This window comes from Exophiala spinifera (genome assembly GCF_000836115.1).
Source record: "Exophiala spinifera strain CBS 89968 unplaced genomic scaffold supercont1.3, whole genome shotgun sequence".
Lineage (NCBI taxonomy): Eukaryota > Fungi > Ascomycota > Eurotiomycetes > Chaetothyriales > Herpotrichiellaceae > Exophiala > Exophiala spinifera.
In genome coordinates, this window is record NW_015622515.1 from 2,097,295 (window position 1) to 2,123,230 (window position 25,936).

The 25,936-nt window shown below is 51.3% G+C and overlaps 10 protein-coding genes across 10 annotated transcripts; 5 read left to right on the forward strand and 5 right to left on the reverse strand.

Annotated features, from left to right (window-relative positions):
- Nucleotides 1-3,835: 3,835 nt before the first annotated feature.
- PV08_04503 (uncharacterized protein) lies at nt 3,836-4,885 on the forward strand (the record flags this gene model as incomplete). Its single annotated transcript, XM_016378850.1, has 1 exon — nt 3,836-4,885. One exon carries the CDS (start codon nt 3,836-3,838, stop codon nt 4,883-4,885), a length of 1,050 nt encoding a protein of 349 aa, XP_016237527.1.
- A 1,037-nt stretch (nt 4,886-5,922) lies between these two features.
- PV08_04504 (uncharacterized protein) lies at nt 5,923-7,419 on the reverse strand (the record flags this gene model as incomplete). The annotated part of the gene is made up of 1 exon (XM_016378851.1): nt 5,923-7,419. One exon carries the CDS (start codon nt 7,417-7,419, stop codon nt 5,923-5,925), a length of 1,497 nt encoding a protein of 498 aa, XP_016237528.1.
- Nucleotides 7,420-8,138: 719 nt separating this feature from the next.
- Nucleotides 8,139-8,486, forward strand: PV08_04505 (uncharacterized protein; the record flags this gene model as incomplete). The annotated part of the gene is made up of 1 exon (XM_016378852.1): nt 8,139-8,486. One exon carries the CDS (start codon nt 8,139-8,141, stop codon nt 8,484-8,486), a length of 348 nt encoding a protein of 115 aa, XP_016237529.1.
- Nucleotides 8,487-9,920: 1,434 nt separating this feature from the next.
- On the forward strand, nt 9,921-10,508 carry PV08_04506 (uncharacterized protein; the record flags this gene model as incomplete). Its single annotated transcript, XM_016378853.1, has 1 exon — nt 9,921-10,508. One exon carries the CDS (start codon nt 9,921-9,923, stop codon nt 10,506-10,508), a length of 588 nt encoding a protein of 195 aa, XP_016237530.1.
- An 83-nt stretch (nt 10,509-10,591) lies between these two features.
- Nucleotides 10,592-12,262, reverse strand: PV08_04507 (uncharacterized protein; the record flags this gene model as incomplete). Its single annotated transcript, XM_016378854.1, has 6 exons — nt 10,592-10,756; nt 10,817-10,945; nt 10,993-11,116; nt 11,167-11,247; nt 11,311-11,471; nt 11,528-12,262. 6 exons carry the CDS (start codon nt 12,260-12,262, stop codon nt 10,592-10,594), a joined length of 1,395 nt encoding a protein of 464 aa, XP_016237531.1.
- Nucleotides 12,263-12,869: 607 nt separating this feature from the next.
- PV08_04508 (uncharacterized protein) lies at nt 12,870-15,728 on the forward strand (the record flags this gene model as incomplete). The annotated part of the gene is made up of 1 exon (XM_016378855.1): nt 12,870-15,728. One exon carries the CDS (start codon nt 12,870-12,872, stop codon nt 15,726-15,728), a length of 2,859 nt encoding a protein of 952 aa, XP_016237532.1.
- Nucleotides 15,729-16,233: 505 nt separating this feature from the next.
- On the reverse strand, nt 16,234-18,051 carry PV08_04509 (uncharacterized protein; the record flags this gene model as incomplete). The annotated part of the gene is made up of 1 exon (XM_016378856.1): nt 16,234-18,051. One exon carries the CDS (start codon nt 18,049-18,051, stop codon nt 16,234-16,236), a length of 1,818 nt encoding a protein of 605 aa, XP_016237533.1.
- Nucleotides 18,052-18,518: 467 nt separating this feature from the next.
- Nucleotides 18,519-19,489, forward strand: PV08_04510 (uncharacterized protein; the record flags this gene model as incomplete). Its single annotated transcript, XM_016378857.1, has 2 exons — nt 18,519-18,677; nt 18,728-19,489. 2 exons carry the CDS (start codon nt 18,519-18,521, stop codon nt 19,487-19,489), a joined length of 921 nt encoding a protein of 306 aa, XP_016237534.1.
- A 130-nt stretch (nt 19,490-19,619) lies between these two features.
- Nucleotides 19,620-20,819, reverse strand: PV08_04511 (uncharacterized protein; the record flags this gene model as incomplete). Its single annotated transcript, XM_016378858.1, has 1 exon — nt 19,620-20,819. The coding sequence occupies one exon, from the start codon at nt 20,817-20,819 to the stop codon at nt 19,620-19,622; it is 1,200 nt and encodes a 399-aa protein (XP_016237535.1).
- A 1,581-nt stretch (nt 20,820-22,400) lies between these two features.
- On the reverse strand, nt 22,401-23,792 carry PV08_04512 (uncharacterized protein; the record flags this gene model as incomplete). Its single annotated transcript, XM_016378859.1, has 2 exons — nt 22,401-23,535; nt 23,587-23,792. The coding sequence occupies 2 exons, from the start codon at nt 23,790-23,792 to the stop codon at nt 22,401-22,403; spliced, it is 1,341 nt and encodes a 446-aa protein (XP_016237536.1).
- Between the last annotated feature and the right edge of the window lie 2,144 nt (nt 23,793-25,936).

Here is a 25,936-nt window from a genome sequence, read left to right on the forward strand (position 1 = left end):
ATCGAGCATCTACGGAGCTATGTATGAAGCAAGGCCCTCATGCAGGGTGACGGAGAAGAGGAGGGATTTTGCTTTGAACGATCCGTCAGCTTTCTTCCGTCAGCCTCTGCAGTTAGGCCAGCCAGCTGGGGAATTTCTTGCCATTCGACACACATGTGCCTGAAGTCATGCATCGGAAGGGTTTGAATGCTGTGTTGAGTGATTAAAAAAAAATTCAAACTTCCAGTACGCGTACTCTACCTCGGTAACGACGTGTTCGTAGAGTCTTCCGAGTAATCCGTATCTGTCACTTGGCTGCAATGTATGGTTGGCCACCTCAGCGTATGACGGGTATCATGACAACAACTGGTGTCGGGTTGTTTGATGCCCACCTGAAGGCCCGTTGCGAATACGTGTATCCGGAGTGTTAATCAGCACAATGACCGTATGGAACCTTACCTAGATGAGTTGCAATTTGCGAAGGAAAGCTGTTGAAGAAGCATTCTAGGCAAAACGTGGGCCAGTCAGGTATACTCTGGGCAGCTTGCTAGGTACGGAGTAGGTAATAGGTACTCGGACACTGCAGCACAGATCAACCGCGTGGGAAAAATTAGAGTGAATAACACGAGAGAATGCGTATTGTGCAAATTCTCTCCGCTTGACCTGGGTCGCAAGGACTTCCACATGCAGAATAATGGCTCACTAGTCAGTTAGGCATCCCTTAGACACCGAAGGCGTCCTGGCTTGGTAATTAGAGTACGGAGGCGTGCTCCATTTGATGTTGCAGACGCTAGTAACTAGTTTACTTGGCATACTAGGATTATGCAAGGGTCTAGAGATCATTGAATCGCCTCACCAAAATTGTATGGTGAAACCTGAGAATAGGTCCTGCAATGCATCACTTGCGTAGCACTCTCACACCTTTTGCATTGACCTTGTTGTTGACACCTAGAGCCTTGCAAGGCTGAGTTCTTGTATAGACAATCATGGTGTTGATGATTTTACTTGCCTCTATGCCTGCGGGCTCCGCATGATGCTCCGATAATGTTCTGTTGATCAACTCAATGATCTCCTGTCCATCTTTCATATGGGCTCTCCCATAGAAATCATGGAAGCCTGTTTATCCTCAGCATAGTCATCCACATTATAGAGATCCTCCTCTTCCTGATTGACTGCATCTTCGTAGTCCTCCTCTTTTTCCTTCTCATTAATCCAGCAATGCTTGTAAATCTCTCCAATCTTGCGGCGACCTTTATAGGATCTCTTGATTTCACGCCTCTCTAGATATTTATTGCCTCCCTTAAGTTCTATCACCTTCTTAATATTGTGAGGAATATCTTCAATCTATTTTTAAATCTGTGATTGCGGTAATGCTTTCCAAGCATTATTCCACCTCTTACTGAGTTCTTTTTTGCCTCGCGCTGATTCATGAAAGCTTGTTCTCTTCTTTATCCATGGCTAGGCCTTCTTGATAGCGTTGAGATCGGGAGAATTTTTAGGCCAAAGAAGTCGCTTGATGTTGGCGAGTGAATAGACAGTAGAGATAAAGTGTTAAGTATAAGGTGAGGTATTATCTTTCTGAACTATAGCTTCAGGGCCTAGTTGCTTTATAAATAAAATTATCTTTACTTGAATAATCTCCTAATAAATATAAGTAATAATTATCTTGTTAAAGCCTTACTTACTTTATAATATCGATATTAATCAATACCTCCTTTCGATGCCTCTCTTATAAGTTTACCTTGTTTCTTTATAAAACGCTATTAAGGCTTCTTTTCTAGCCAATTTCGCAGGCCTAGTTATAAGAGACTTAATTCCAACTTCTAGACTAACTTTATCTTAGGCTCTCTTATTTTATTCAACTCATTGATCTCCTTTTATACGGCCTCCTTCTCTTTTACGGTCTCTATCTTTCAGATATAATAAGGACCTTTCTCATAATATAAAAAGCAACCTCAAAACATAAACTCTGAGAAGCCTTTCCAATAATTCTAAACAGATAACTTTTTAAAGGCCTTATCCGCGCTTCACTAAATATATTAAGAGTCTCGGCGGCAAAGAACAACACTTGTTTCATCACTCTATATCACCTTTTTCCAATCCTCAAGTGTCCAATATTGATGGGCTAAACAGAATTCGAGACGCGCTCTTTGTTGGAGCTTGTTAAGGCCAGGCTTCCTGGTGAGTTTTATATTTGACAATCCATTTTTATGTAGAATGCGATTTATAGAGGTAACACTAACACCATACTTATAGGCGAGAACCTCAGTTGATTTTTCATGACTGACTCTATCTTGACGAATATTGGTGATTATATCACTCTCGACAGTCTCCTTAATCTCCTTCGGTCTTCCCGCCTTATATCCATCCTCAATGAAGTGATCCAGAATGCGTGGATCTTCCTGCGGGTTGAAACCTCTCTCCTTTGCCTTCCGCATAATATTGTAGACAGTTCTTTCTATCATCCTGAGTCAAGAGGCAATATTACTAGGCTTATATCTAAGTGAAGAGAGAGTAAGTGCCTGAGCGCGTTAAGCAAGAGAATATCGAGTTCCATGGTCGTTCGATGCTTTTGTTTCAGGGAGAGGCCGAATCGCAGGAGAAACTTTTCGTCTAGGCCGCTGAGATTCTCTCTCTTTAGCGGTCCCTGCGGCCAGATTAGAAAGCGAAGAAGGCATGGTGATAAACGCTAACCTTTCAATAGGCTTGAACAGCATGAGGCCTCATTGATATCCATATCGCGACGCTCAACAATATGCGAGGATTGCGCTTGTTGAGAAGCCTTCAACTCAACAACTAAAAGACTCCAATCATGAGAACAATATATGTGATATATGGTGTGATAATGCAGTCAACCGATGAAATCAATGCATCAAACTGGTAAGGCTTGAAAGATATCCCATACAAATTGCTAGGGAATGTTTACACCGCCTACATAGTCTAGGTCAATGGCGCATTTAGCGTCTGCGCTAATATTTAGCGTCTGCAACATCAAATGGAGCACGCCTCCGTATGTAAGTAACTGTAGGTGCTACAGTATTTCCCGAAAACGCCCTCCCTTGCTCTGATGGACAGACAACTTGAAATTTCGTCAACACTTGAAGATGCGAAGGAATAAGTGTTAAGTTAAGTGGTGTCTGGCCAGGTTTGGCGCAACTTTGTGCTGAACATTGGCTGGGACGTTTAGCATGAGGTTGCGCCTTATTGGGCTAAGACGCTGCTAGTCATTCCTTAGCGCACTGTATTTGGTGTATTGTAATTTCTCCCAACGCGCGAGGAGCAGTGTATTACGGGCTGCTCCGTACCGTTATCCGTACGGTGCGTATTGCATAATGGCCATTCATTGCACTGCCACAATCTAAACTGTTCTTGGTCCTCTCTCTGCAAGTTTTCAATCCAACCTCATCAAGTCTCATTTTACTTACTCTCCCTGCGCTAACAACTTTGACCCTCATTTGTATACCCGACGTTCCTTTGACCTCACTCTCTCTTACTTTGGTACTTGTTTCATTTTTCCTTGGAGGTGTCAAAATACTCCGTACAAACCAAAACCAACTGCTGGATTCTTTCCTTTGGTACCAGTAGAACGACCCTCCACGTCCTCGATACTCCTCATCTCATCCGCCACAAGCCCCCAAAACGATGACATCCACCCTGCTCTCTCCTTAATTTCCCTCGCCATCACCGAAGACCTACGTCGCGGTACTCGACCTCTCTTGATTCGGAGTGTGTATCACACGCCTTTCTTCCCCAAAAACGCAGGGCACATCAACGAAGAATCGAACACCCAAACCTTTACACTCCTTCTCTGGCGCGCGCACAACGGGGTACTCTGCCCGCATCTCTCTCTTCCACGATGCGTCGCAGTGTTGTTATCTTCCTCCTAACCACGATCGTCGTCGTCACATTACTCCTACACTCTGTATCGACACTACTGTCATTACTCATTGAAGATGCTTCTCGCGATGCCATCCACCGCACCGACATCCCCGCGCCCAACTCGACCCTCATCGACAACAGACCGCAACTGATCCCCAAGATCATTCATCAGACGTATAAGAATGAATCAATCCCGTCGCGCTGGCTGTCCGCTCAACAGTCATGTATCAAACTCCACCCCGACTACGAGTATATCCTGTGGACCGACGACAAATCCTATGACTTTATCGCCAAGGAATACCCCTGGTTTCTCAGCACCTTTACAAGCTACAAACACAACATCCAGCGCGCCGATGCCATTCGATATTTCGTTCTCGCCCACTACGGCGGCGTGTACATCGACCTCGACGATGGGTGTGAGCGACGTCTGGACCCTTTACTGAGCTACACTGCCTTTGTGCGCAGGACCGTACCGACGGGCATCTCCAACGACGTTATGGGCTCTATTCCCCAGCACCCCTTCTTTCTCCGGGTCATGGAGAGTCTGCCGGGCGCAAACCGGAGCTGGGTCCTGCCGTACATCACCATCATGGCGAGCACAGGTCCGCTGTTCCTCAGCGTGATTTGGAAGAAGTGGATGGGTGAGCATGCCCATCTGGACCCGGAAACGTGGATTGGGAGGGTGCGCGTCATCATGCCCAGCGAGTACAGCAACCGTCCGTGGAGCTTCTTTAAGATTTACAAGGGAAACAGTTGGCATGGGAACGACGCGCGGTTCATCTTCTGGATGGGCAAGAACTGGATGCTACTCACGGCGCTTGGATTCTTGCTTGCGGGCGTCCTGGGGTTGTTGATCTGGTGGGTCTATTCTAGGCTAATCATCATGGGGTCCAGACGCCGCGCTGCCGGAGGCAGTCCTCGAGTGAGTCCGTTCAGGACCGCTGGTGTCGTGCCCAGGGTGCCCTTGTGGAAGGTCTGGAGTGGCAAGTCGCAAAGTTATGAGTTGGTCGAGCAGCATGATGCATGAGAGCACATCTACACACCTCGGGGCCCAACAACTTGGGGGATTCTGGGTCTCGCTCCTATCCCATGCCCCTATTGTGAGGCTGTATGTGTGGGTGTGGATGTGGATGTGGATGTGCTTATAGGCTTGTGCGTCTGTTTTTGAGCGATGGCGTTCTGGCGGGGACTAATAAAGAATTCCCCTTAATGACTATTTGTGGTTTCCTCATGCCGTTTCCAAGAGGGGTGATCGTTCACCTCGACCGGTTTCGGTGTGTATCACAAAGTATGAACTACGAAAGAACGGGAAGAGCACCTGTACGTGCGTGAAAGCAGGTTGTTCGCTGTCGTTTGTTCTGCCCTGGCTGGCTGGCTGGCTGGCTGGCTGGCAAGCAAGAAAGAACCCGGCAATCCCCTTTGGAGTTTGTTTCGATGTGTGGTAAACACATGGAGATCAAAATATTCGAAGCCTCGACCCGGCGGTCTTGGCCACCCCTGTCTCTTTTCATTTTTCAGGGTGGTCGGTACCAGGGTGCGTGGTGCACGCATAACTCTATATAAAACCTACCTCTTTTAATAAGACACGTTATTCACTTTTTGTCGGTACTGGCAACTTTACGGCCTTCTTGACTTCTTGTACAATCTATATAGTGTCTATGAAATTTTTCGCTTCGTACATGTCTCGTTCAGTGCCCATTGCAATGCCGGGACGAAGCGAAGACCGGTCCTTATCCAGAGTCCAGGTCGAATCGTTGCTCTTTCATGAAGGGCACTCGCAGCGCCCCGTGTTCATTCTATTTTCTTTTTCCCCCGTTCGCCTCCACAATTTCAGATAGATAGGTACGTGGGTAGGTAGGTAGGTAGGTAGGTACCAGGGTAACGCATCGTGACCACTGGCGCAGAGTTCGGGGGTATGTGCTCGCAGTCGTACTCGAGGTCGTTGCTCATAGCGACCGACTATCGATATCCCATGCGTCGGAGCACTGGATCGAAGCCGGAACCCCCTACCCGGATCTCGGACCTTGAATCTGTGGATCGCCGTCGTACCAACTCACCAGCTAGCTACCCATATCTCGCACCTTGAATCTCCGGATCGAACCAGGTAGGCTGAATGCCGTAGTTGATGACTGTACTCTTGAGTTTCGTGTAGCTTTCAAAGGCGTCCTGGCCGTTCTCCTTGCCGACGCCGCTCTCCTTGAAGCCGCCCCAGGGCGACGACGGGTCGTTGAGATGGTGGCCGTTGACCCACACGATGCCGGCGTCGATCCTGCTCGCGACGCGATGGGCTTGGGCAAAGTCGCTCGTCCACACCGAGGCGCCCAGGGCAAAGGCGGTGTCGGTGTTAGCGATGCGCACGACGTCGTCCTCGGACGCACACTTGATGACGGCGATGACGGGGCCGAAGACCTCGTTGCAGGCCAGGTCGGTGCCCGGGGAGGTCTCGACGACGGTCGGCTCGAAGAAGAAGCCCTTCCCGTCGACGGTGGTCGGGTTCCCGCCGCACAGCACCCTGCCCGTTCCGTCGCGCCGGGCGCGCTCGACGAAATCGGCGCACCGCGCCACCGACGCCCGCGAGATGACGGCGCCGATCTGCGTGCTCGGGTCCTGCGGGCTGCCGACCTTGAGGGCCTTGACGCGCGAGACCAGCAGCTCCACGAACGCGTCGTACATGTCCCGGTGCACCAGGAGCCTGCTGCCCGTGACGCACGTCTGGCCGCTGGCGATGAAACTGGCAAACAGCGCCGCCTTGACCGCGTCGTCGACCGCGAGGCTGGGGAACAGGCACACGGGTGCTTTGCCGCCGAGCTCCGCCGTCATGGGCACCATGTTCAGCGCCGCGACCGGCGCGATCGCCCTGTACGTCGCGATGCCGCCCGTCAGGTCGATCTTGGAGAGGTGCGGGCTCTCGCACAGGTACTTCCCCGTGTCGCGGCCGTAGCCGCTGATGATCTGGAGCGTGCCGTCGGGCAGCCCGGCCTCTTGGAACAGGGGCCCCATCTTGAGAACGGACAGCGGCGCGAGCTCCGACGGCTTGACGATGACCACGTTGCCCGCGGCCAGGGCGGCCGCGATCTTCTTCATCGCGATCAGCAGCGGGTGGTTCCACGGCGTGATCTGCGCCACGACCCCCAGCGGCATGCGCGTGAGCGTGTTGATCACCGGCCCCTTGAACGGCGTCACTCGCCCTTCGTACACGCGCGCCAGGGACGCAAAGTACTCCAGCCACTCTGGCACGCGCGCAAGTTGGGCCCGCATCTCGCGGATCGGACGCCCCGTCTGCTGCGTTTCGAGCTCGACGAATTCCGGGATGCGTGCGCGGAGCAGGCTGGCTGCTTTCGACAGCACGGCGTAGCGGTCTGAGGCATCGGCTCGCGCCCAGGGTCCCTGGGTGAAGGCCTGGTTGGACTGTTCGACTATGGCCTTGACCGTGTCCTGTGTGGTTGCGTCAATGGTAGCGAGGGGTTCTTCGGTCGCTGGGTTCAACACTGTGATACGTTCTGCCGATGCTGTAGCATGTGCGCCGTTGACCCAGTTGGATACATGAGGAATGTTTGACATCTTGGTGACTGGCTTTCTCTCTTCTGTCGTCCCGTTAGGCCGGTCGCTTCAATTTGCTTTTTTTTTTGAGGGGCTTATTTCATAGCCACCTTAGCCAGCAGAACGGCTATCAGAGCTTTGAAGTTCAAGACAGTTTGCGTCAAGATGTACAGCAACGAGAGTCACGATGAGACAGAGGGGGAGGGATGGTATTTCACCAGTAGGATCTGGGCAAACCTGGGAATCGGCTCGGGGTACGGCAATTAAGCGGAAGTTTCAGCTCGCTGACAGTTATATCTGGCTCTGTTTTGGTGTGGATATACAGTACGAGAAACTACGGGCGTGGGTATGAGGGCTTTGGTCGTGGTCGGGATGGAGATGAGATAAGATAAGAAAGGAGGCAACCAGTCCCCCCTGACTCAACGTCACCACTCACTCATTCTCTCCGCTTGGATCTCGTAAGGTGAAAACATCGAGGTCTCCGCAGTACGAGTACAGTATGATAATTCTGTACTCATGCCACTCATAAAACCATCTCTGTCTACAGAGTGGAGCCTGAGGACCCTAGGCTTTTTTCTCTTTTCTACACAGTACCAGCGGCTCGGTCATAGCGCACGTGAGAACCTGCTCTACTGGGCTGCTTTGATACTTCCATCAGCTTGACGAACTGTACTCGTAACTGTTCCGATCCGATCCTTTCTCAACCTCATCTGACTTGTCTGTTTAACTTCCAATCCACAATGCCACCTCCATCGAACATCAAAGGTGTCGTCCCGCCTGACCATCTTACCTCCGTGGCCGCAGGCGGCTTCGCAGCGGGTGTTCTGCGCTTCGGCACAATCTCGATGCTCTCACACTTCCTCTTGCTTCGGCATCCGGTCTACCGAGGCCTTACCATCCAGTTCAAGGTCTACTTGCAACTCAGCGCAATTATCCTCGGAGGCTGCATCTTTGCAGAGAAAAGGGTGTCGGAATACAATGATGCAGTGAGGAACAGGAACCGCGCTCTAGAACGCAGTAGGCGAGTCTGGACCGAAGAGCAAGAGTTTAAGGAGAGACTCTCGAGGCGAGAAGCTCCTGAGAAGTGAAAAAACATAATATCATGGTTAGTGGGTAGTCTCCCGGGACTATTTGCCATGCCCGCATTCCCTGCCTGGTCCAGCGAACATATGGGAGAAGTTACTTACTTCCATCCACATGGGGACCAAGGAAGGCTGTGACCGAGCACCCATCACAGCAAGCGAGCGATGGAAAATGTTTGTGGGCAACCCATATTAGAAAGAAACCAACGTCACGATCTACCCCTTCAAAAACTGCTAGACTGCAACACCAAATCGATTCGAGCGTCACGCAGAAAGAATGACGCAGATACTTCTCTTTCAGACTATGAACCAAATTTCTGCCAGAGGGTCTATGATGGGATCATCACAGTCGATGGAACGGGTCTGCTCACCACATCTCCGATTCCTCAGGGGTAAAACAGGCGACGAAACAAAGAAGGGTCTCATTTTAACCTCACAAACCTTTTGTCTTGGAAGGCCAGGAAGACCATGTATATCAACAATGTACAAAATGACTGGACCTCGGCCGCATTGCTGGCGACAAACCAAAAGGACATTGAGTGAATGAAACGAGTGCAAGACCGTATATGAAGACAATTCAATGTGAATTATTAACACAACATCCAAACGAGCCCCTTTACTCACTCCTCAGAAAAACACATCTATCAACAATCTATTCAACAAGACAGAAAGTTTGAGAGGGTCGAAGCCCGGTCATCGCGGCCGGCCCGAACTTCATAGTAGTTATCCTGACTATGACTATTAGTATCAGCTAGCCAGACCTTGAGGTTCTAATGATACAAAAAAGAGCTATGGAAACCGCCGAAGACTCACAGTTCAATTCACTGAACAGCTGGTTTCCAAGCAGACACCCAACCTCCAAAACCACTTGAGCCACAGGGTCGCAACTCAACGTGGTAAGTCCTACTAGTGGCCATCACGGCGTGCTTGGGTTGAGGGAGATTCATTGAATTAGATACATGTACTCCGTACCTAGGGTATCAATTGCCTGTTTCAGTGCGGATACTTGGTAGGGTATTCGCTGAACCCTGAAGTGTGTAGTATACTGTACCTACCTACCTAGACGTACTTACTGCACAAGAAAATGACTCCAGGTAGATGGTTCATTTATTGTATACTCCATACTAGGTATTCGTACCTCGGTAGGTACGGATACCTCTTTCTGTACTTGTGTCTCACGTAGATTTCGTACTCCATAGTTTCGCGATAAGATAAGAATTTTCTCGACGGTAAAACTTCGCAGTTACAGCCTTTGGAGTAACGAGTCGATGCATTATTTTCCAGCGGGCTACCTACCAACGACAATTTCGCTCCGGCGCTCCGAAAAAGTTGATACTCTATACAGCCACGACCGAAAAAATTTCGCATTGCTAAATTTGTCATCTCCCTATCTTCCGGTGAAAAAGAGATTCAAGGTCTTTCTCCAGCGGCGTGGTCACAATGGCTCCTAAACCACCTACATCTTCCTCCTCCCACAAAGCCCCTAAAGCGCGCAAATCGGCGACGGCAGGCCCGTCAGCGTCCAAGTCCTCCAGTAAAGACGGCAGACGGCCGCCGCCAAAGCAAGTCAAGTCGAAGCCCGGTTCGCACTCCAACGGCGGGGCGGCGAACGCAAAAACCTCGAAAAGGCGAGCGCGCACCTACACGGACAAGGAACTCGGGCTGCCGGCGTTGAACATGATCACGCCGGTCGGGGTGCAGAAGCCGCGCGGCAAGAAGAAGGGCAAGATCTTCGTCGACGACAAGGAGAGCATGATGACCATCCTCGCCATGGTGAATGCCGAAAAGGAAGGCCAGATCGAGAGCAAGATGATCAAGGCCAGACAGATGGAAGAGATCCGCGAGGCCAGACGGAAAGAAATGGAGAAGAAAAAGGAACAGAAGCAGCAGGCCCTGGAAGAAGTGAAGAAGGGTTTGAAGAAGGGAAAGAAGGCCAGGGAGACCAAGAGTGGTGGGGACGCGTCAGAGGAGCGTGGGAAGCAGTCGGACGTCAAGGAGAAGAAAAAGAAGAGAGTCTCGTTTGCATGAAAAAGTGAAAAAGAGAAAAACAAAACTGTCCAGGACATCTCATTGTCTTCTAATGAAGTCTATGCGCGACAAAAAATCTATGGTTATATGGGGATGTGCATCTTGCGCCGCATGGGCTCGAAGACAGGCACGAGAGGGTGGCGGTTATTCCGAGAGATTTGTCCCTCGACTTGTGCATCATCAGCATCGGTCCTGGATATGGCATCGAGGTCAATGTCTCGCGCCATGGTTTGGAAGAATGCTGTGGTCTATGGTTACCCCCATTCTGTCAGTCTCACTTTCAACAGTCGTTCAGGGTGGAAACTTACGACCCTTGCAAACCACCTCTTGCCTCCGAGTTCGAACCAGCCTAGGTGGCCACCGGTGCTTGTTGTACACAATACACCATATGGTGTTGTTTGGACCTCTTGTCGAGGCAGAGCCTCACTCGCAGTCACCTGTGCTATCAGAGGGAGGAACAAGCTTTATTGGGGTTCCGACTTACTGGATCATCTTCCGCATGAATCGCGAGAAAGGGAATTCGAATGGCGAGCAGGGAATCTACCGAGGATGCATCACGATAATAAGCTCCTTCTGTTGGGTAACCCCAAGTAGGACCTTGAACATGTCTGATGGTTTCTTAGTAGGCTGCTCATCTTGAGCCTGGCTTGAGACATACCGGTCAAACTCATGAAGATATTTGATCTTGCGGACAGCATCGACGTCTATCTTGGGATTTGTGGATATCTGGTCGATATGACTGCAAGAAAGGATTTGTGAGAAGGGTTAAAAGAAGGAGAACCGTTGTTCCGGGGAGTCTTACGTCTCGAAAAGTCGCTTCATGCTGCTTCCCATCGTGGCGGAGTATGCGTTCCGGTTGAACCACGTCCGTTGCAAGGCAAGACTGCCCGCGTGCAGGTCCCACGGGTTGGAAATGATAACAGCAGCCTGCAAAGGACAGTTGCTGCCTTCCTCTCCAAGGTACTGTAAGCGTTAGTCTTGATACTGAGCGAGACCGGCCATAGGTACTCTGTCCATACATTTGTGAGAATGTTCGCTCCGAGCGAGAATCCAATGCCAAAGAGCGGACGATTGGGAAAAGTCTTTCTCAACCACTTCACGGTCTGTCTCACGTCCCACGTAGCTCTCGCATTGTACATGACGCTAGATGTTACCTTCGTCATAGCACATCCTCTGGAAATAACCACACATGCCTCCCATCCACCTTCTCCAAGAAGGGGAGCTACAACATGCCGGAGATAGAGCTCGTGAGATCCGCCACTCAAGCCGTGAAGCATCACAAGCATTGGGCGATTGTCAAGTGAGCTGATGCCGTTGAATTCCTGTTCTGTGAAATAGGTCGTTCTTGGGGGCAACGTCGGGTCGTGGGCGTCGTTGGGCTTGGTAGCAAAATCAACAGCAAACTGTCCAGTGTATGTAGACTCTTCATTCTCAAAGATCCATCGCTTGTAGTATATGGGAACGGATTGCCGTGACATAACCGTCCATATGGTCTGAAGATGGCCATTGAAGAGGAATGGATTCAGTTGACAGGGTCGAACGGCAGATTTGCACAGGCTTGCGAGCGACGTAGTTCTGCCATCCTTCGTCTTGATTGCTAGGGACTTTGCTGAATGCCAGTATCGAATTCTAGCCATGCCAACAACCTTGCCTGGTGATGTAACAATAGTAACAAAGAGAGCGACGGCGCAAACGGAGACGAAAATTGGACGCCCTTGGGCGAAAATGACTGCGTCCGCCAGCAGGGAACTCATCATGTTTCTAGTTAGCACGGAGCAGCCCTAGCACACTCATCGTGAACGTTATGTCAGTTTGCTCTGCCTCTGAAAATCTCACAGATGAAGGCTATTTGGTCAATACCGCCTGTGCTGAAGGCTGTGGCGTCTGTGCCGAGGAACGCCGAATGATGGGGCTCATTAAGATCCTTCGGGCATCGTGTTCAACACCCAATCGGTTCGTGCGACTTTGGTCTTCTAGATCGGCCTAGTGACGGACGAAACGCGTTCTTTTAACATCACATTACTCCTGTCCCATCATTGTAGAAAATATCAGTTCAACATCAGTCTCGCCTTAAAATCTACAGCAGTAAATCCGACTTGATGAGAATGGCAACAATGGACTTGCACCATGGATTGATATCGTCAGAGGTTTCAGACGCTGGGTGGCGGCGGCTTTTCGCATGAAAGAGATCCAGAGGCATTTCCATACGCGTTTGTTTGCGTGTGGCACTCCTGGATCAAGTCATATTCCTGTGCCAGACAAACGAGAGTCTGGACATAGAGTGTTGGACGCGAAGTAGTGTAAAAGCATTGCGAGCAGGAAGCAGAGAGGGAGGTTCACCGCCCCGAGGCCGCCGTCGCCATGGATCACAACTTTCAATTCAATGCGATGTACACCAATTTCCCTCATCCGCAAGAGCAGCAGCCGCCATCTCAGTCTGTTCTACAATCTCAACACCAGTTTCAGAATCAGAATCGACATTTCCCTTCCCATGTACAGACTCAACCGCATCACACTCCACAGTTTCGACCACAGCCGCGTCCTCCGCCTCAGCCGTACAATCTGCCTCAATCATATCCTCCTCAACCAATTCCCCAGAATTACCCTCAGTACTACTACAACCACGACCAGCCGTACCAGTCGCCGATCCTTCAATATCAGCAGCCTCCATTCTACCAGGCTCCTACCCCGTCCGCGCCTCCATCGCAACCCCGTGTCGAGGTTGTTGTGCCAACTCAGCGATCGCCGCCGCCCCAGGCGATGCCATCACCTCAGCAGTTTCAACAGCAAAGACATCAGTTCTATCCGCAACCTCCAACGCAGAATCAAATACGCAGTCCCGTTCGATCTTTTCAGCAGACTCCTAAACAACAACAGCAGCAGCAGCAGCAGCAGCAGCAACAACAAAGCCCCCAACAGCAACCTCTTCGACATCAGCAGGAATCTCAACAACAGCCTCAAACATACCCTCCACAACACCCTCGCTCGGCTTCGCAAACACAGTCAAACACAGTTGTTCAAATTCCAGCCTCAAACGTTAGGCATGAGCAAGCTCTGCCACTGCAGAAGCCACCGGCAACTCGAGTAACAGAGCCTGAGCTGTTAATTAAGCAAGAATTAGCACCACCTACAATGAAAACCGACTTACCTTACAATAGGCCAAACCCGCCAACCACGATAGATCCGCAAATGCTTCAGAAGCCTGCCCAGCCAAAGCCGCCTAAAGTACTCCAAGCTGTCGAGACTAATACAAAGCCTAAGCAGGTTTCCGGCAGACCGGCAGACCATGAACGAAAACCTCCCAAACCCGACGAACCTGAACCCGACTATCCATCCTTATTGTGTGTTCTCGCGGATGACTACGTTGATGCCGCGCGCAAGCTACCGACCCCAGATGATGAGTACTACACATTCATAGCAACCGCCATTGGCTGTCTCGAATCTGTTCTCAACAACTTCAAACTCCCACCTTTGAAAGAAGCACAAGTTTCAATTCGATATGCGCAAATTCTCTACGAAGAAACCGAAAACTATGATGAAGCTGAGACCACTTTGACTAAAGCTATCGAAATCTGCGAAAGACACAAATTCGTCGACTTGAAATATGAAACACAGTTGCTCCTATGCAAAGTCCTCTATGAGTCCAGACCGAAGGCTGCGTTACGAGAGATGCAGAGAATGATTGATGATATCGAGGCATATCGCCACACAGTGTGGCTCTACATTTTCCGTTTCCAGCATGCAATGTTTTCATTGGCATCGGCCGCGCCAGGAGAAGTCCACAACGCCACCGTCCAGCTTGAAAAAATCACCAACCTCGCAAAGCAAAACTCGGATAGTGCCGTTCTTGCCTTTGCTGCCGTATTGGAAGCACTCCTGCATCTTTCCAGCTCCAGCCACGAAGCTGTTACTGCCACTCAGACAGCTCTAGCAAAGGCTAGAGCGCTGCAGTTAAATCCGGACGTTGAGCGAAACCCGCAGCTTACTATTCTCATGGAATTTCTGGACCTTGCTTGCAGTGTTCAGGAATCCAACATTACACAGATCGAAAGCAAGCGTAAAATCATGCAAAATGTACTGTATGAATCCATTGGCGACCCCAACTGGCGTGATGACGGCTTCATCTACATTCCCGTCTCCAAGCGAGCGATGGCAGGTGTTCAAATTCAAGGCACTGGGCATGTTATTGAACGAGGTGGCAAGTTCTTTTTGACCTTCTCATGGCTGAGCAAACTACAAGTCGAAGTATTGGGTTACCTCTTCAGCGCTGACAGTACAGCGTACAAGAGTGGAACGGATGGAGGTAAAGCCGACAAATTCGCCATAGAAGGCCTCTCAGTGGTTCAAAAATGGGGGCGGCCAAAGCTCTCTGCAGGATATCAGCAGTCCCAGAGGGCATATCTCTTCCAGGAGTTGGTGGAAGCCCAGTATTTGTTGCTTATCTGCTTCATGCGTTGTGCCAGAGGTCTCTGGCAAGAGGCGGATGGCATGCTGGTCAGGATTGAGGCCATCGCGACAGAAGTTGGAAACAACTTCCCATTGAATATGAAGTCGGCCCTTGTCTATTTGCGAGGGGCTGTCTTACAGGGGACAGGAAACACCACACAAGCACTCGACATTTACCAGTCTCCAACCTTGAACTTCGAACAGAAACATACCGCACCACCGACAAAGCGAGATATCGACGATGAGATTTCCACCTCGTACCACGCCGACTCTGACGTTACTCGCAATTTCTGCATCCTGGCAGCTATGAACAGTGCCTTTATTCTTCGCGATCCGAATCATCCACAGCATAATCGACTGTCTTATCTGGTTAATAGCCTAAATTCTGCAGTACAACAATGTGGAAACAAGTACATCCAAGCGCATTATTCGCTCTTGGTCTCGTTTCTCGCAAACACAACTCTCACCGCGAAGCAATATCTCAAAGGTGCTATGGAAGCTGCAAAGGCCATTGGGAGTACGCAGACCACCGCGCTTGCCCTCATCTACATGCAGGAGAAGCTGTTCAAGAGCACTGTGGATGAGCAGGCCCTCAAGTGTGCTAGAGCAGCCAGCCACCAGGTCCGGAGATGGGGTGACCCTCTGTGGATGCATGTCGTGGCTGGTCTCGAGGCCGAGGCACTGGAGGTCAATGGGTACATGGCTGACGCCCAGCAGCGAAGAGCCGATGCTGATGCAGGTTGGGATAAGTTGCCGAAGAGAATCAAAGGCTGATTTTGCGGATATTCAGGTGTGATATCTGCAAAGATGGAGGGATCTTGAGAGCAACGTTAGCGAGCTTTGTGGAAATGATACATTGTGAAAAGTGGTTGTAAGCACTGGTATTAGCAGTTGTCTTTTTGAAAGTGTACCACTAGTGGATTCGAACATCATCCAGTATTCTCTAATGAAGAGCGCTGTGCCCTGTTCTTTTCTATTCGCGTTTCAACCTCATCTTCAGCATCGTGTAATCTCGAGCTGAAGGCTAGAATAGACCCAGTCATTCGTCAGTCATAAAAAGTACCAACCAGTCGTGAGGAGCGTTCAGGAAACTACCCTCTGCTTTGGCCCAGATGGTAGGGTTCGGCGCAGCTCTCCAACACTTGCAATCATCGAAAAAGCGCAGCACCAATTACTAGTGCTTTGCTTCCCTTTGCACAGATCCATTCCATCTTTCTATCTGCTATTTCGGAGACAACATCCGGACTGCGTGGAAGCAGCAGGCGGCAGCAAGACCTGTTCACGGCGGCAGACTCTCCGGGGTCGGCGGGGCTTGTTCCACGTTGTTTTTGTTCTTCTCTTTGCGGTTGCCCTTGAATTTGGGGCTCATCTTCTTCTTCTTTTTTCTTTTTTCCGCGAGCGGGGCATCATTGTGGACATTATTGGAAGCGGCATTCGAGGCACCATTGTCGATCGAAGGTATCGTTTGAGTCTGTGGAGAAGACTCGAGTTGGCGGTCAATTTCCTTCTCTAGCACATCGAGAAGATTTTCGCCCAGGCCAACGCCCCCGCCGGCACCACCACCATCAGCCAGCTCATCTTCGCTTGCGAGTGTGACGGTGCGAGACAGACTGCTCGGCGTAGGCGTGCTTCCTCCCGGGCCAGCGCCATAACCGACACTTGGGGCAGGAGATGTGCCTCCTACACTGGGTGGGGCTGGCGTCGCCTCAGGCTGCTCGATTCTCTGCTGCGTCTTCTGGTCGATGGTCTCGTCGACAACGCCGGGAGCTTGTCGTTGGCCCGTCTGCCATTGCCGGATGAGACGGGAGACGTCGACTTGGTATTTGAGTTCTTCGAGTTTCAGTTCGAGAGATTCGAGAATCGCTTGCTCATTCAGCTGCCAGTCGCGCAAGGCGGCGCCGCCCTCCCTTGGCGCGTTGTTCTCAAACTCAGGTACTTGTAGAAGATTGTTGGGTTGGGCCAGCCCTTTCAAATGGCTGTCGTCGACGAGGACGGTGTTGCCCTGGTTCCATTTACATCCCTTCTCGGCCTTGCTTTGAATCGCGCTATCTGACCAGATCTTGTCGAGTTTCTTGTACACTTGAACTTTGTTGTAGTATTGATGTTCGGTCAGGCCTAGTTTGTCTCTGGCCCAGACGGCGGCCATCTGTTGGCGCTGCACGGGATGCATGAAGTTTTTGACCATGGCTGTAGTGTTCTCTGGTCTGGCGGAGGAATACACCATGACAACGTGGTTGGCGAATAAGTAGTCAAGCAATCGGGTAACGCCTGGTCGGATTTTGAACTTTGTCGGGTCTGCTCTGCGGTTCGGTCGCACGAGTAAAGTACCGTTCAGATCTAGGATCACGAGTAGTTTTTGTGCGTTTTGTCTGAGTGCCGGCGGAAGTGCGGCCGTTTTCTTATAGTCTGACGTAGGCTTCGGAACAGGCACTGGCTCAACTCCACGAGGGATTGTGCTGCGGCTGCGTCCACTCCGGACCTGACGGAGTGGTAAGTCTGTAAATCTGCCGTGAGGAACGGGGGCGTCTGGAATCTCGATTGATGGTAGAGGGACATCTTGACTGGAAGTACTGTAAGCAGCGACTTGTTGAGGTTGTGTTGATCGTAATGTGTAGCGGTGGGACGCCGCCAGTGGCACGTTGTCCTGACGTTGCTGGACTATCCCCCCGCCCTGGGTGCTGGTCCGCGTCCTATATGATTTGTCAACTCGATATGTAGGATATCGAGCGTAACTGTGAACTGACCTTAACGGTGCGCTTGGATCGGCTGTACCAGTGTTGCTATGCCGCAACGGAAAGTTTGCAGAAGAGTTCGCGCTCATGTTTGGAGAGTAACTCCCTTGCATGTAGTCACTTGGTACGCGTGGTGGCATCCATCGATGGTTGCTAGAGGTCTGAAGATTTGCCGTATCGTTCCTGTAAGATCTCCACGAGTCCACTATTTCATAAATGTTAAGCCCATCCCTAACTAAAGTATCACTGTATTCACCTTGCCGAGCTTGCTCATGTCCAGGTGGGTTGTACTGACGGAAATCCGTATGGGGAGGCTGATTTGGATCACCGTAATGTGGTCGATATCGAAATGCGCCGCGAGACATGATTACTGAGGAGGTCCTCCGTGACGCAGGAGTCGGAGTGCAAGAGAAGAAGTGCTGATGTTGCCACTGCAAGATATAAATGTTAGTAATTGGAAGATGACAGTTGAACGTGGCTTTGGTGAGGCAGACTTTTGGAAGTGGTCGGCAGTAAAGGCCAGAGCTTTGTCTGACAAGGAGCGCCTCCAGAGTTAAACCACACGCGTTGTGTTACGGGTACTCTCCTCGTTGAGCGCAACAATGATTGTTAAGGTCAAGGAAATGTTGTAGTGAAGTAAAATCTAGAGTGAACTTTCGCAGGCAAAAATCGATGGGATCTGCGATGCCTAGTCAGCCTACAGTTCCATATGTTCTCGCACGCTAAACTTAAGTCTAGTCTTTAGTGCCGAATACGTCACTTGCTGGTTCCAAAGAAAAAAAGTTCCCGCCTGTGTGCTCATCCTCTCTACTATTTCCACTCTTATACAAACATGAGTCCAGCCCTTCTGGACCGACCGGTTCAACTACGGCATGATGATGACGTTGAAGGCGATCTCGACGATGAGGATGCTTCTATCCAGGACCACAGCGAGGAAGACCAGTCCGTGGTCAGCGCTTCTGCCACGAGCGGATCAGAATCTATCGACGAGGTATTTCACGTACTTGACGGGCCATTTTGAAGGGTGTTGACAGCATATAGGAGAATGAGTCGGAGTCGGAGCCCGAAGAAGGACTCGCGCTGAACGACATCAGCTTTGGGGCGTTGGCTAAAGCCCAAGAAACCTTCAACCAACGGCACCGGAAAAGGAAGTTTGAGGAGGCTGCCGAAGACGCAACGCCTGGGACAAGAAAGAATGAAGAGGACAGCTTTGATACACGAAAAAGATCCAAAGAAGCCCGAATCGACGCACCAAAACGATCTTCCAAACATGCGCCCGTGATTGAATCTGCCAGGAAGCCAGTGTCGCGGAAAAGAACGATTTTCGAGCCTCCTGCAGCACAGAAGTTCCGAGATCCCCGGTTTGATCCTACAGTCATGTCGGCGAACAGAGACAGGAATGCTACTGAAAAGGCGAACAAGAATTATGCTTTCTTGACGCAGTATCAAGCAGCAGAGATATTGGATTTAAAGACACAGATCAAGAAGGCCAAAGACGCAAATGTTGTAGCCGAGCTTAAACGAAAAGTCATGTCTTTGGAATCCAAGGTGCGCAACGCCGAGATGCGACAGAAAGACGAAGATATCAAGAGAAGGCATAACCAGCAGGAGAAAGAAGCTCTTCGTACGGGACAGAAAGCCAAACCGTACTACTTGAAAGAAGCCGATGTTAGAAAAATAGCTAAAGAAGAGCGTCTGCAAAGCCTGGGCAAACGGGCTAGAGACAAAGCCGAGAAGAGAAGACAAAAACGTGAAAAGGGCAAAGATGCAAGGGATATGCCACGATTTAGGCGTGAAGGATGATAAACTTCTGCAATCTGCCACTCAGCCTCTCCGACAAAGCAGCCAGATGCCCCCGCGGCTTTGACGAGATATGTTCCTATAAGGTCTCCCCGAGATCTATCTTTGACCGATACAGGTTCACTTATATATGTTACGACTCCATCTCCATGTCAACAACCAACTTGCCACCTACACCACGATGGTAATCCTCCACGAGCTCATTCAGCTTCTCCAGAGGATATGTCCTGATCTTTGCTCGGACGCCGTACTTGGCGGCAAAGTCCACCATCGCCTGCAGTTGGTGATTACGCCCCGTTAACACACCGACGAGCTTGATATGTCTAAAGACCAAGTCTCCGGGCTTGAAATGCCAACCATCTTTAGGGAAGCTTACGCACACACATGTCCCATGGCTCTTTATGACACCCATGCCGAAGTCAAACGCGGCCTGCGACTCCGGTAGAATCACACTAGAATCGCAGCCTTTTTGACTTTCGAGCCCCGAGGAGGCGGTTCCGAAAATGCGACTTTTCGCACTCTCCACATTCTCCTTCAACACATCGACGGGGATAACGTTTTTGCCATCCTCGCCAAGTTCTTTGATGACGCCGTCCAACATGGCCATCGCTGGAGTTGTGTCTACGGCGACCACCTTCCAGCCGAGTTTCGCAGCAAATTGCACGCCCAAGTGTCCCAAGCCGCCACCAGCTCCGAGAATTGCAACGACCTTGTCTCCCTTGCCCCTGTCGCCTCCTTCCATGTTCAGTCCCGCGGCTGCCAGGGCGTTCCACACCGTGACGCCTGCACACATGAGCGGAGCGATGTCCACGGCTTTCATGGCTCCGCCACTCGGCACCCGCGCGACTTGCCTCACGTCCACCAAGCAATAATCTTGGAAGCCTCCGTCTCTCGTCAGTCCCAGGTTGCTGGCCTTTGGACACCAGACTCCATACCCCGGTAGATCACCACCATTGTCCACGCACTCTTCGCAGGATCCGCACGGGCCGAACGCACGGCCTGGCACCCCGACCAGATCGCCCCGTGATATCCCCTTGACTTGCGCCACGGACTGGGCCTCGTCACCAAACGCCTCGACGATACCCGCAAACTCATGAGATCCTACACGGGGAAGACCCTGTTGCATGGCGCCCGCGGTGAAGACGGCATCTGTATGGCAGTACGACGCGGCCGTGACGCGCACAAGCATCTCGTGGCCCTTTGGAGGTGCAGGGCGCGCAAAGTCCGTTTTGAGGACGTAGGGCTTGTTGAAGGCTTCGAGGACCTGTGCCCGCATTGTGCTTGTGCCTGTGCCTGTGCCTGCGCTTGTGGTTGTCGTCGTAGTGTTCGACATGGTCCTGATACTTGTACTCAGATCCCGAGCCTGCGCGGTGCGGTGTTGGTGTTGGCGTTGGTACCGGTGTCGCACAATGTGAATCCCTGGCTCTATAGAGCGGTGTTCTCGTAGACACCACGCACCTCGTGTTCGAACCGGCCTCCAGAGCGTGCGCCTCCCCTCGGCAGCAAGCAGAGTAGTGAAGAGAGCTATGGTTTGTTGACTTGTTTCCCGTTCCGTACCTGAGGTTTGCTAGAAGATATATCAATCAGAGCAACATGAAGAACGAGACCAAAACTCAAGATAAAAACTTTCGATCCAATAACCGCAAGAAATTCCAAGTGGACCACATCCTGGTCAAATAACCCGTTGGCTGTCGCGACGATGGTGGAGTGCGGGTTGGAATTTGGAGAACCCCAATCCTCTCTCCCCCATCCCCCGGGGGCCCACTTTTCGAGAACTACGCCGCCTACGCAGCCTTGCATTTGTTTCTCCAACTTGGCTATGACTTTAGGTCATGTAGGTATTAAAACTAGGTAGAAATCGGGGGGGGGGGGGGGGGGGCGGCAAAGCAGATACCCGAAAAGGTCACCCAAGCGTACGGAGTTGCCTGAGGTAGACACCCAGGTACGGGTAGGTAGGTAGGTACCTGTGACGCGTTGTTACATGATAGGACTACTACTTGCCTACGTTTCTAGCCATACTCGCCGCACGCGTAGCATGCATGCGTCGAGGAGGATCGGCTGGGAAGCTGTCGGGCAGGTAGGTAGGTAAGAGGTACGTAGATGGTTTGGAGGAAAGTGTATATTGTACGTATCCTTCTGCTGCTCGCATGAGTAACAACCCACCTAGCTACCTAGCTACCTCGGGGGCACCTTGGTGTATCTATACCGTCTTTGTCGTAAAGAGCAGTCTGTACCTGTACGCGACCGCACCGGTCAACAACATCTCCGAATCTGACGCTGCTCTTACCGTTGAACTCGTCTGCAAAGTCATATACGAAACGTTGACGTCCTAAAACTTGCGGATAACCGTTCGCAAGGCCATCAATCCGTCAAGGTACATTACACTTCGAAAGGGTAACAAAAATGGGGAAAAAATTATGAACGAAGCATCTGAAGCGAATCAATGCTTTTTGGGCATTTTCTTTCTGCAGTCCTACAAGTTACCCTGACCTGACAGAGTAGTCTTTATCACCTTGAAAGGGAAGCGTACTCATAAACCATCATCCAGCAAAAGAGTCCTACCAATAAAATGCCGCAAGTCGTGGTGCCGTATCCCAAAGCCGTCGGTGGACAATTCAACCAGAGCCCGAATTCCCCCATGCAAGCCTCCTCCATCAGTCGTTGCTAATCATCTGTGAGTATTATATAATAGTCCCAGTCCAGCCAGTCCTTTTGTCATTACATGATAATGTCCGTCCAAAGAGATTCATCCCACGTAGCAGAGTATTCAGATCCTCAAAACTTTAGTGGAGAGATTTCGTGCCCCAAGGAAACGGATACCTCCCGCAAACGGCCATCCGTCTCATTACGCCCTGAAGCGCCGTCGCAACGAAGGTATCGAATATAAACAGAAGTGCGAAGTCGTGGCATCTATTCAAGAGTGGAACAGATCCCATGCTCGAGCGCATAAGCTTAAGAACTCTTCCTTCTTTGCTTTTTGAGTGGCAGGGCTGTCTCTACCTTCTCCGAAGGGACCACTATGGCGAAGGCGTTCTCGTCCGGAACCGAGAGGTGGGCTGCTACCTTCTTCATATTCCATACGGGTCCTTCGTCGTCCCGAAAGGCTGTTAGGTAAAAACTTTTGAGGAGTCGAACTATCCTTCACAGCAGGATGAGGTGAGGGAGGAGTGGGGGGTTGATGACCGCCATAATGGACAAGTCGTGGCAAAAGCTCCTCCCGTCCGCCAGTCATCTCGTGAACAGCCTCTTCCGCCGATCGATACTCTCGAGGTCGATCAAAGTGTGGACCTGTTCCCTGCGACATGGGATGAGCAGTCTGCGGCGGGAAACCTGGCGAAGGGAGAGGAGGTCCATGGCCGTGAGAGGGGGTCGAGTTTGCATGTAGAAAGGACGGTCGGCCAGGACCCGGGTTGAGCTCACTGGCTCCAAACACGTCGGCAATGGGAGGAAGTCGGTTATTTGTTTGGATTGCAGGTACATGATGGATGTGAGTTTGTGATGAGTTGGCAATGTGGTCATTGATTTGTCTAGATGGTGGTGCCTCGTGTCTGCCGGTAAAGGTTTGATTTAGGGGCGCGGATTGAATGACACGTTCGTTGGCAAAGCGTTCGGCTGCAGGGGGCACAATCGATAAACCAGGTGGGGGCCTTTTCTTAGAAGAAGCTGCAGGTGTCTTGGAAGTGGTTGCCGTTGCTGGCTCGCTCGTCTTTCCGGTATCTGGCCCATCTCCCCGTGCAGATTTGAGAAGTCGTGCTTGAATTATGGAGCGTTGCTGGTCCCTGACAGACATACTACGCTCCAGCTGTTCGCGCATTGCCGGGTCTTGGGTTTGGAAGCCGGGGGACAAGCAGGCGAGGCCGACATCCTGCACTACCAACCCGTCTCTCGCTGTCAGTGGCGTAGCTGATGGCCGAGAGTTCACATTTGCAAGTAAGGCGCCAGTTGTATTCAGGTCCAACTTTTTAGGCCTGTGACGAGTTGTCTGAAGGGAGGGGGATGAAGGAGGTTCCTTCTTTACAATGATCTTGGGGTGGTCGGAACTCCGAAGTCTGTGTGAACGTCAGTAAGCGGTATTTCTAGTTCAGTTATGAAAGACTCACGATCTTGGAGATCTCTTCCCATCTGATGGCGTTCTCTCGTTGGCATTCGCGGGTATGGCCACCTCTGAAGGCATGCCCGAGTCCGAGTTCCTGTCTCTGGGTGTGACACTCGTAGAGGGCGCCAGTGGTGGATAGCTTCTCGGGCTCAGATTACGGTCGAGTGAAGGCATCGGAGCAACCGCAGCTGAAGCCACTACGGTCGACATGGCTCAATAATGTTTAGGTGGTAGCAAGGACAGTGTCGAGGCTCGCCGTCTTCCAAGGAATATTCTGCAAAGCCCAGCCGATGTCCAACTCTTTGTTCCTTGTCAATCACAACCTAATATTCGATGGTGCACCGTGGTGTTTGTCAATTGGGTAAACAGCAAACTAAACGAGTGGTTTCGCAGAAATACAGCGCGAGAGGTAGGACAGCGATTCGATCGCTGAGCCAGCACGACCTCTGGTGGAAAGCGGGTGGCTTGAGGGCGACAAAAGCCAGAGCACTCCGGTCAAGGCGTATTGGGGTGGAAAGGGAACGGGACGAGAGAGCAACGAGCGGCTAGGACGTTCTTTGAGAAACACGGCCCTGTGAGGTTTCGAATGATGAGGGAGGGAGGAAAGGGAAAAAAGCGGGTGCGGGAAGGAGGGCAAGAAACGAGGCAAGCTAAGACAAGTGGACTTTTGGATGGAACAGACACGACAGGGTGAACCGGGAGGCATGAATCAGAGATGTCGAAGCAGAAGAGGTGTGGCACAGACTAGGCGAGTGGTGCACTGGTGCCCGTGTTGCAGGGGATCGATCTGCCCCAGGCCCTTAGCCAGCATACACCTCTTGCAGTCATTAGAGAGGAGCTGAGGCTTCCGTTAACCCCCTTGAGCCTAGCGGCCTGGCGGGAGAGTTTCAGGGATGCAGGCAGTACAATAGAAACCCAAGCAGCGCCCAGCAGTCAGATTCTAGGGTGCCCTTTTCAACCCCCGGCAGACGGAGTAGGCTGCCCCTTCTTACTTGGACTGCTCCCCCCAACTGACACAAAAAGGCTACCGATCCGGCAATCTATCGCCAATTATTCCACGCATCCTGGAGCTTTTCGTTTCGACTTTTGTGTTTTAGTTGGCCATGGCTCAGATGCCCGCACCAGCCATGCCTCACCGACGGACAAGTAGCCTGATCAATACTCATATCGCCGAGTTTGGGATTATTATTGCGACCGCTCGTCGCGTCTATCGTCTCATGGCCGCCACCCCCCGGCGCAATCGCTTCGACACAGTTCGGCTGGACCCGTTCGCCAGTTCTTTTTGCGTGCACGGTGCGGCAAACAGTGTTTCAAGTTCCCAGCTGCTGGCGTCTGTGCCCTAACGCATGACCCAGGACCGTGCACCTCGCTGTTCGTCGCGACTCCTCGCCCCGCGGCCTTAACGACGCGTTGGAACTCGTCTGTGGCGAACTTCTAGCCTCGTGTCACGGCTCGTTTTCGATAGAATCCTGCTTCTCTCTTTTTTTTTGAATGCAGCAGAACAGAAGGAGTCCTAGTTGGCTGACCCGCATGTGCGGATTGTTACGCACCAGGCTCTAGTAATAGCCTGTCACACGTTGCAGCCAGACGGGAATGTGTGCCCGAGTATTGGAGCGTCTAGGAGAGACCTGCATGTCGCAGCCGCCCCAAAGCGGCACCGAGAGGCGAGCTCATTGGGTCTGGAAAGCCTTCCTCCCCCTCCCACCAGTGCAAGCGAAGGTCACTCAACGCTGCCAGCCTTTCAGATTAAAACCGGTACCGTCTGCGCCAGGCGAATCTGGTAGTTAGTAATTAGACTAGGTTAGCCCTGGACACCCGAGGCCCAATGTCGTATTCCTCACTTGCAGCACACTATCATCTGTAGGCGCGGCCAAACAGTTTAAATGCTGAGGAAAGTCTCCTGCAAGGCCGGAGTCATGTCTGGAAAGAGGCTGGCTGACGGTACACTACAGTGCACCCCAGAGAATTGCCTTATGATTTGCTGAAACAAGCCACAAGCCGCTCGGCGTCGATCGCGTTGTAACGGTTGCCGGATTTGTCAGGCTTGAAAGCCTGACGCACTGGATCAATCTGCACGTCTGCTGATCGAAGCGATGGCAGATTGTAGAAACGGCTGACGGCAATGATCCGTACTAACAAAGGCAGGCAATGATCATCGATCTTCCAAACAGCTGCAATCTATTGTACGGGGTGTACCACATCCCTGCTTTGTTCATCATTGTTTGGACGTAAAATTTGGGTTCCCTGATTGGACATGAATCTTTGATGGGGAGATGATCAAATACTCCGTATGCCTGCAATGGTTGTTCCTCTGTCCAGTCAGACAAGGAATCCTCGTCCTCATGTACACATCT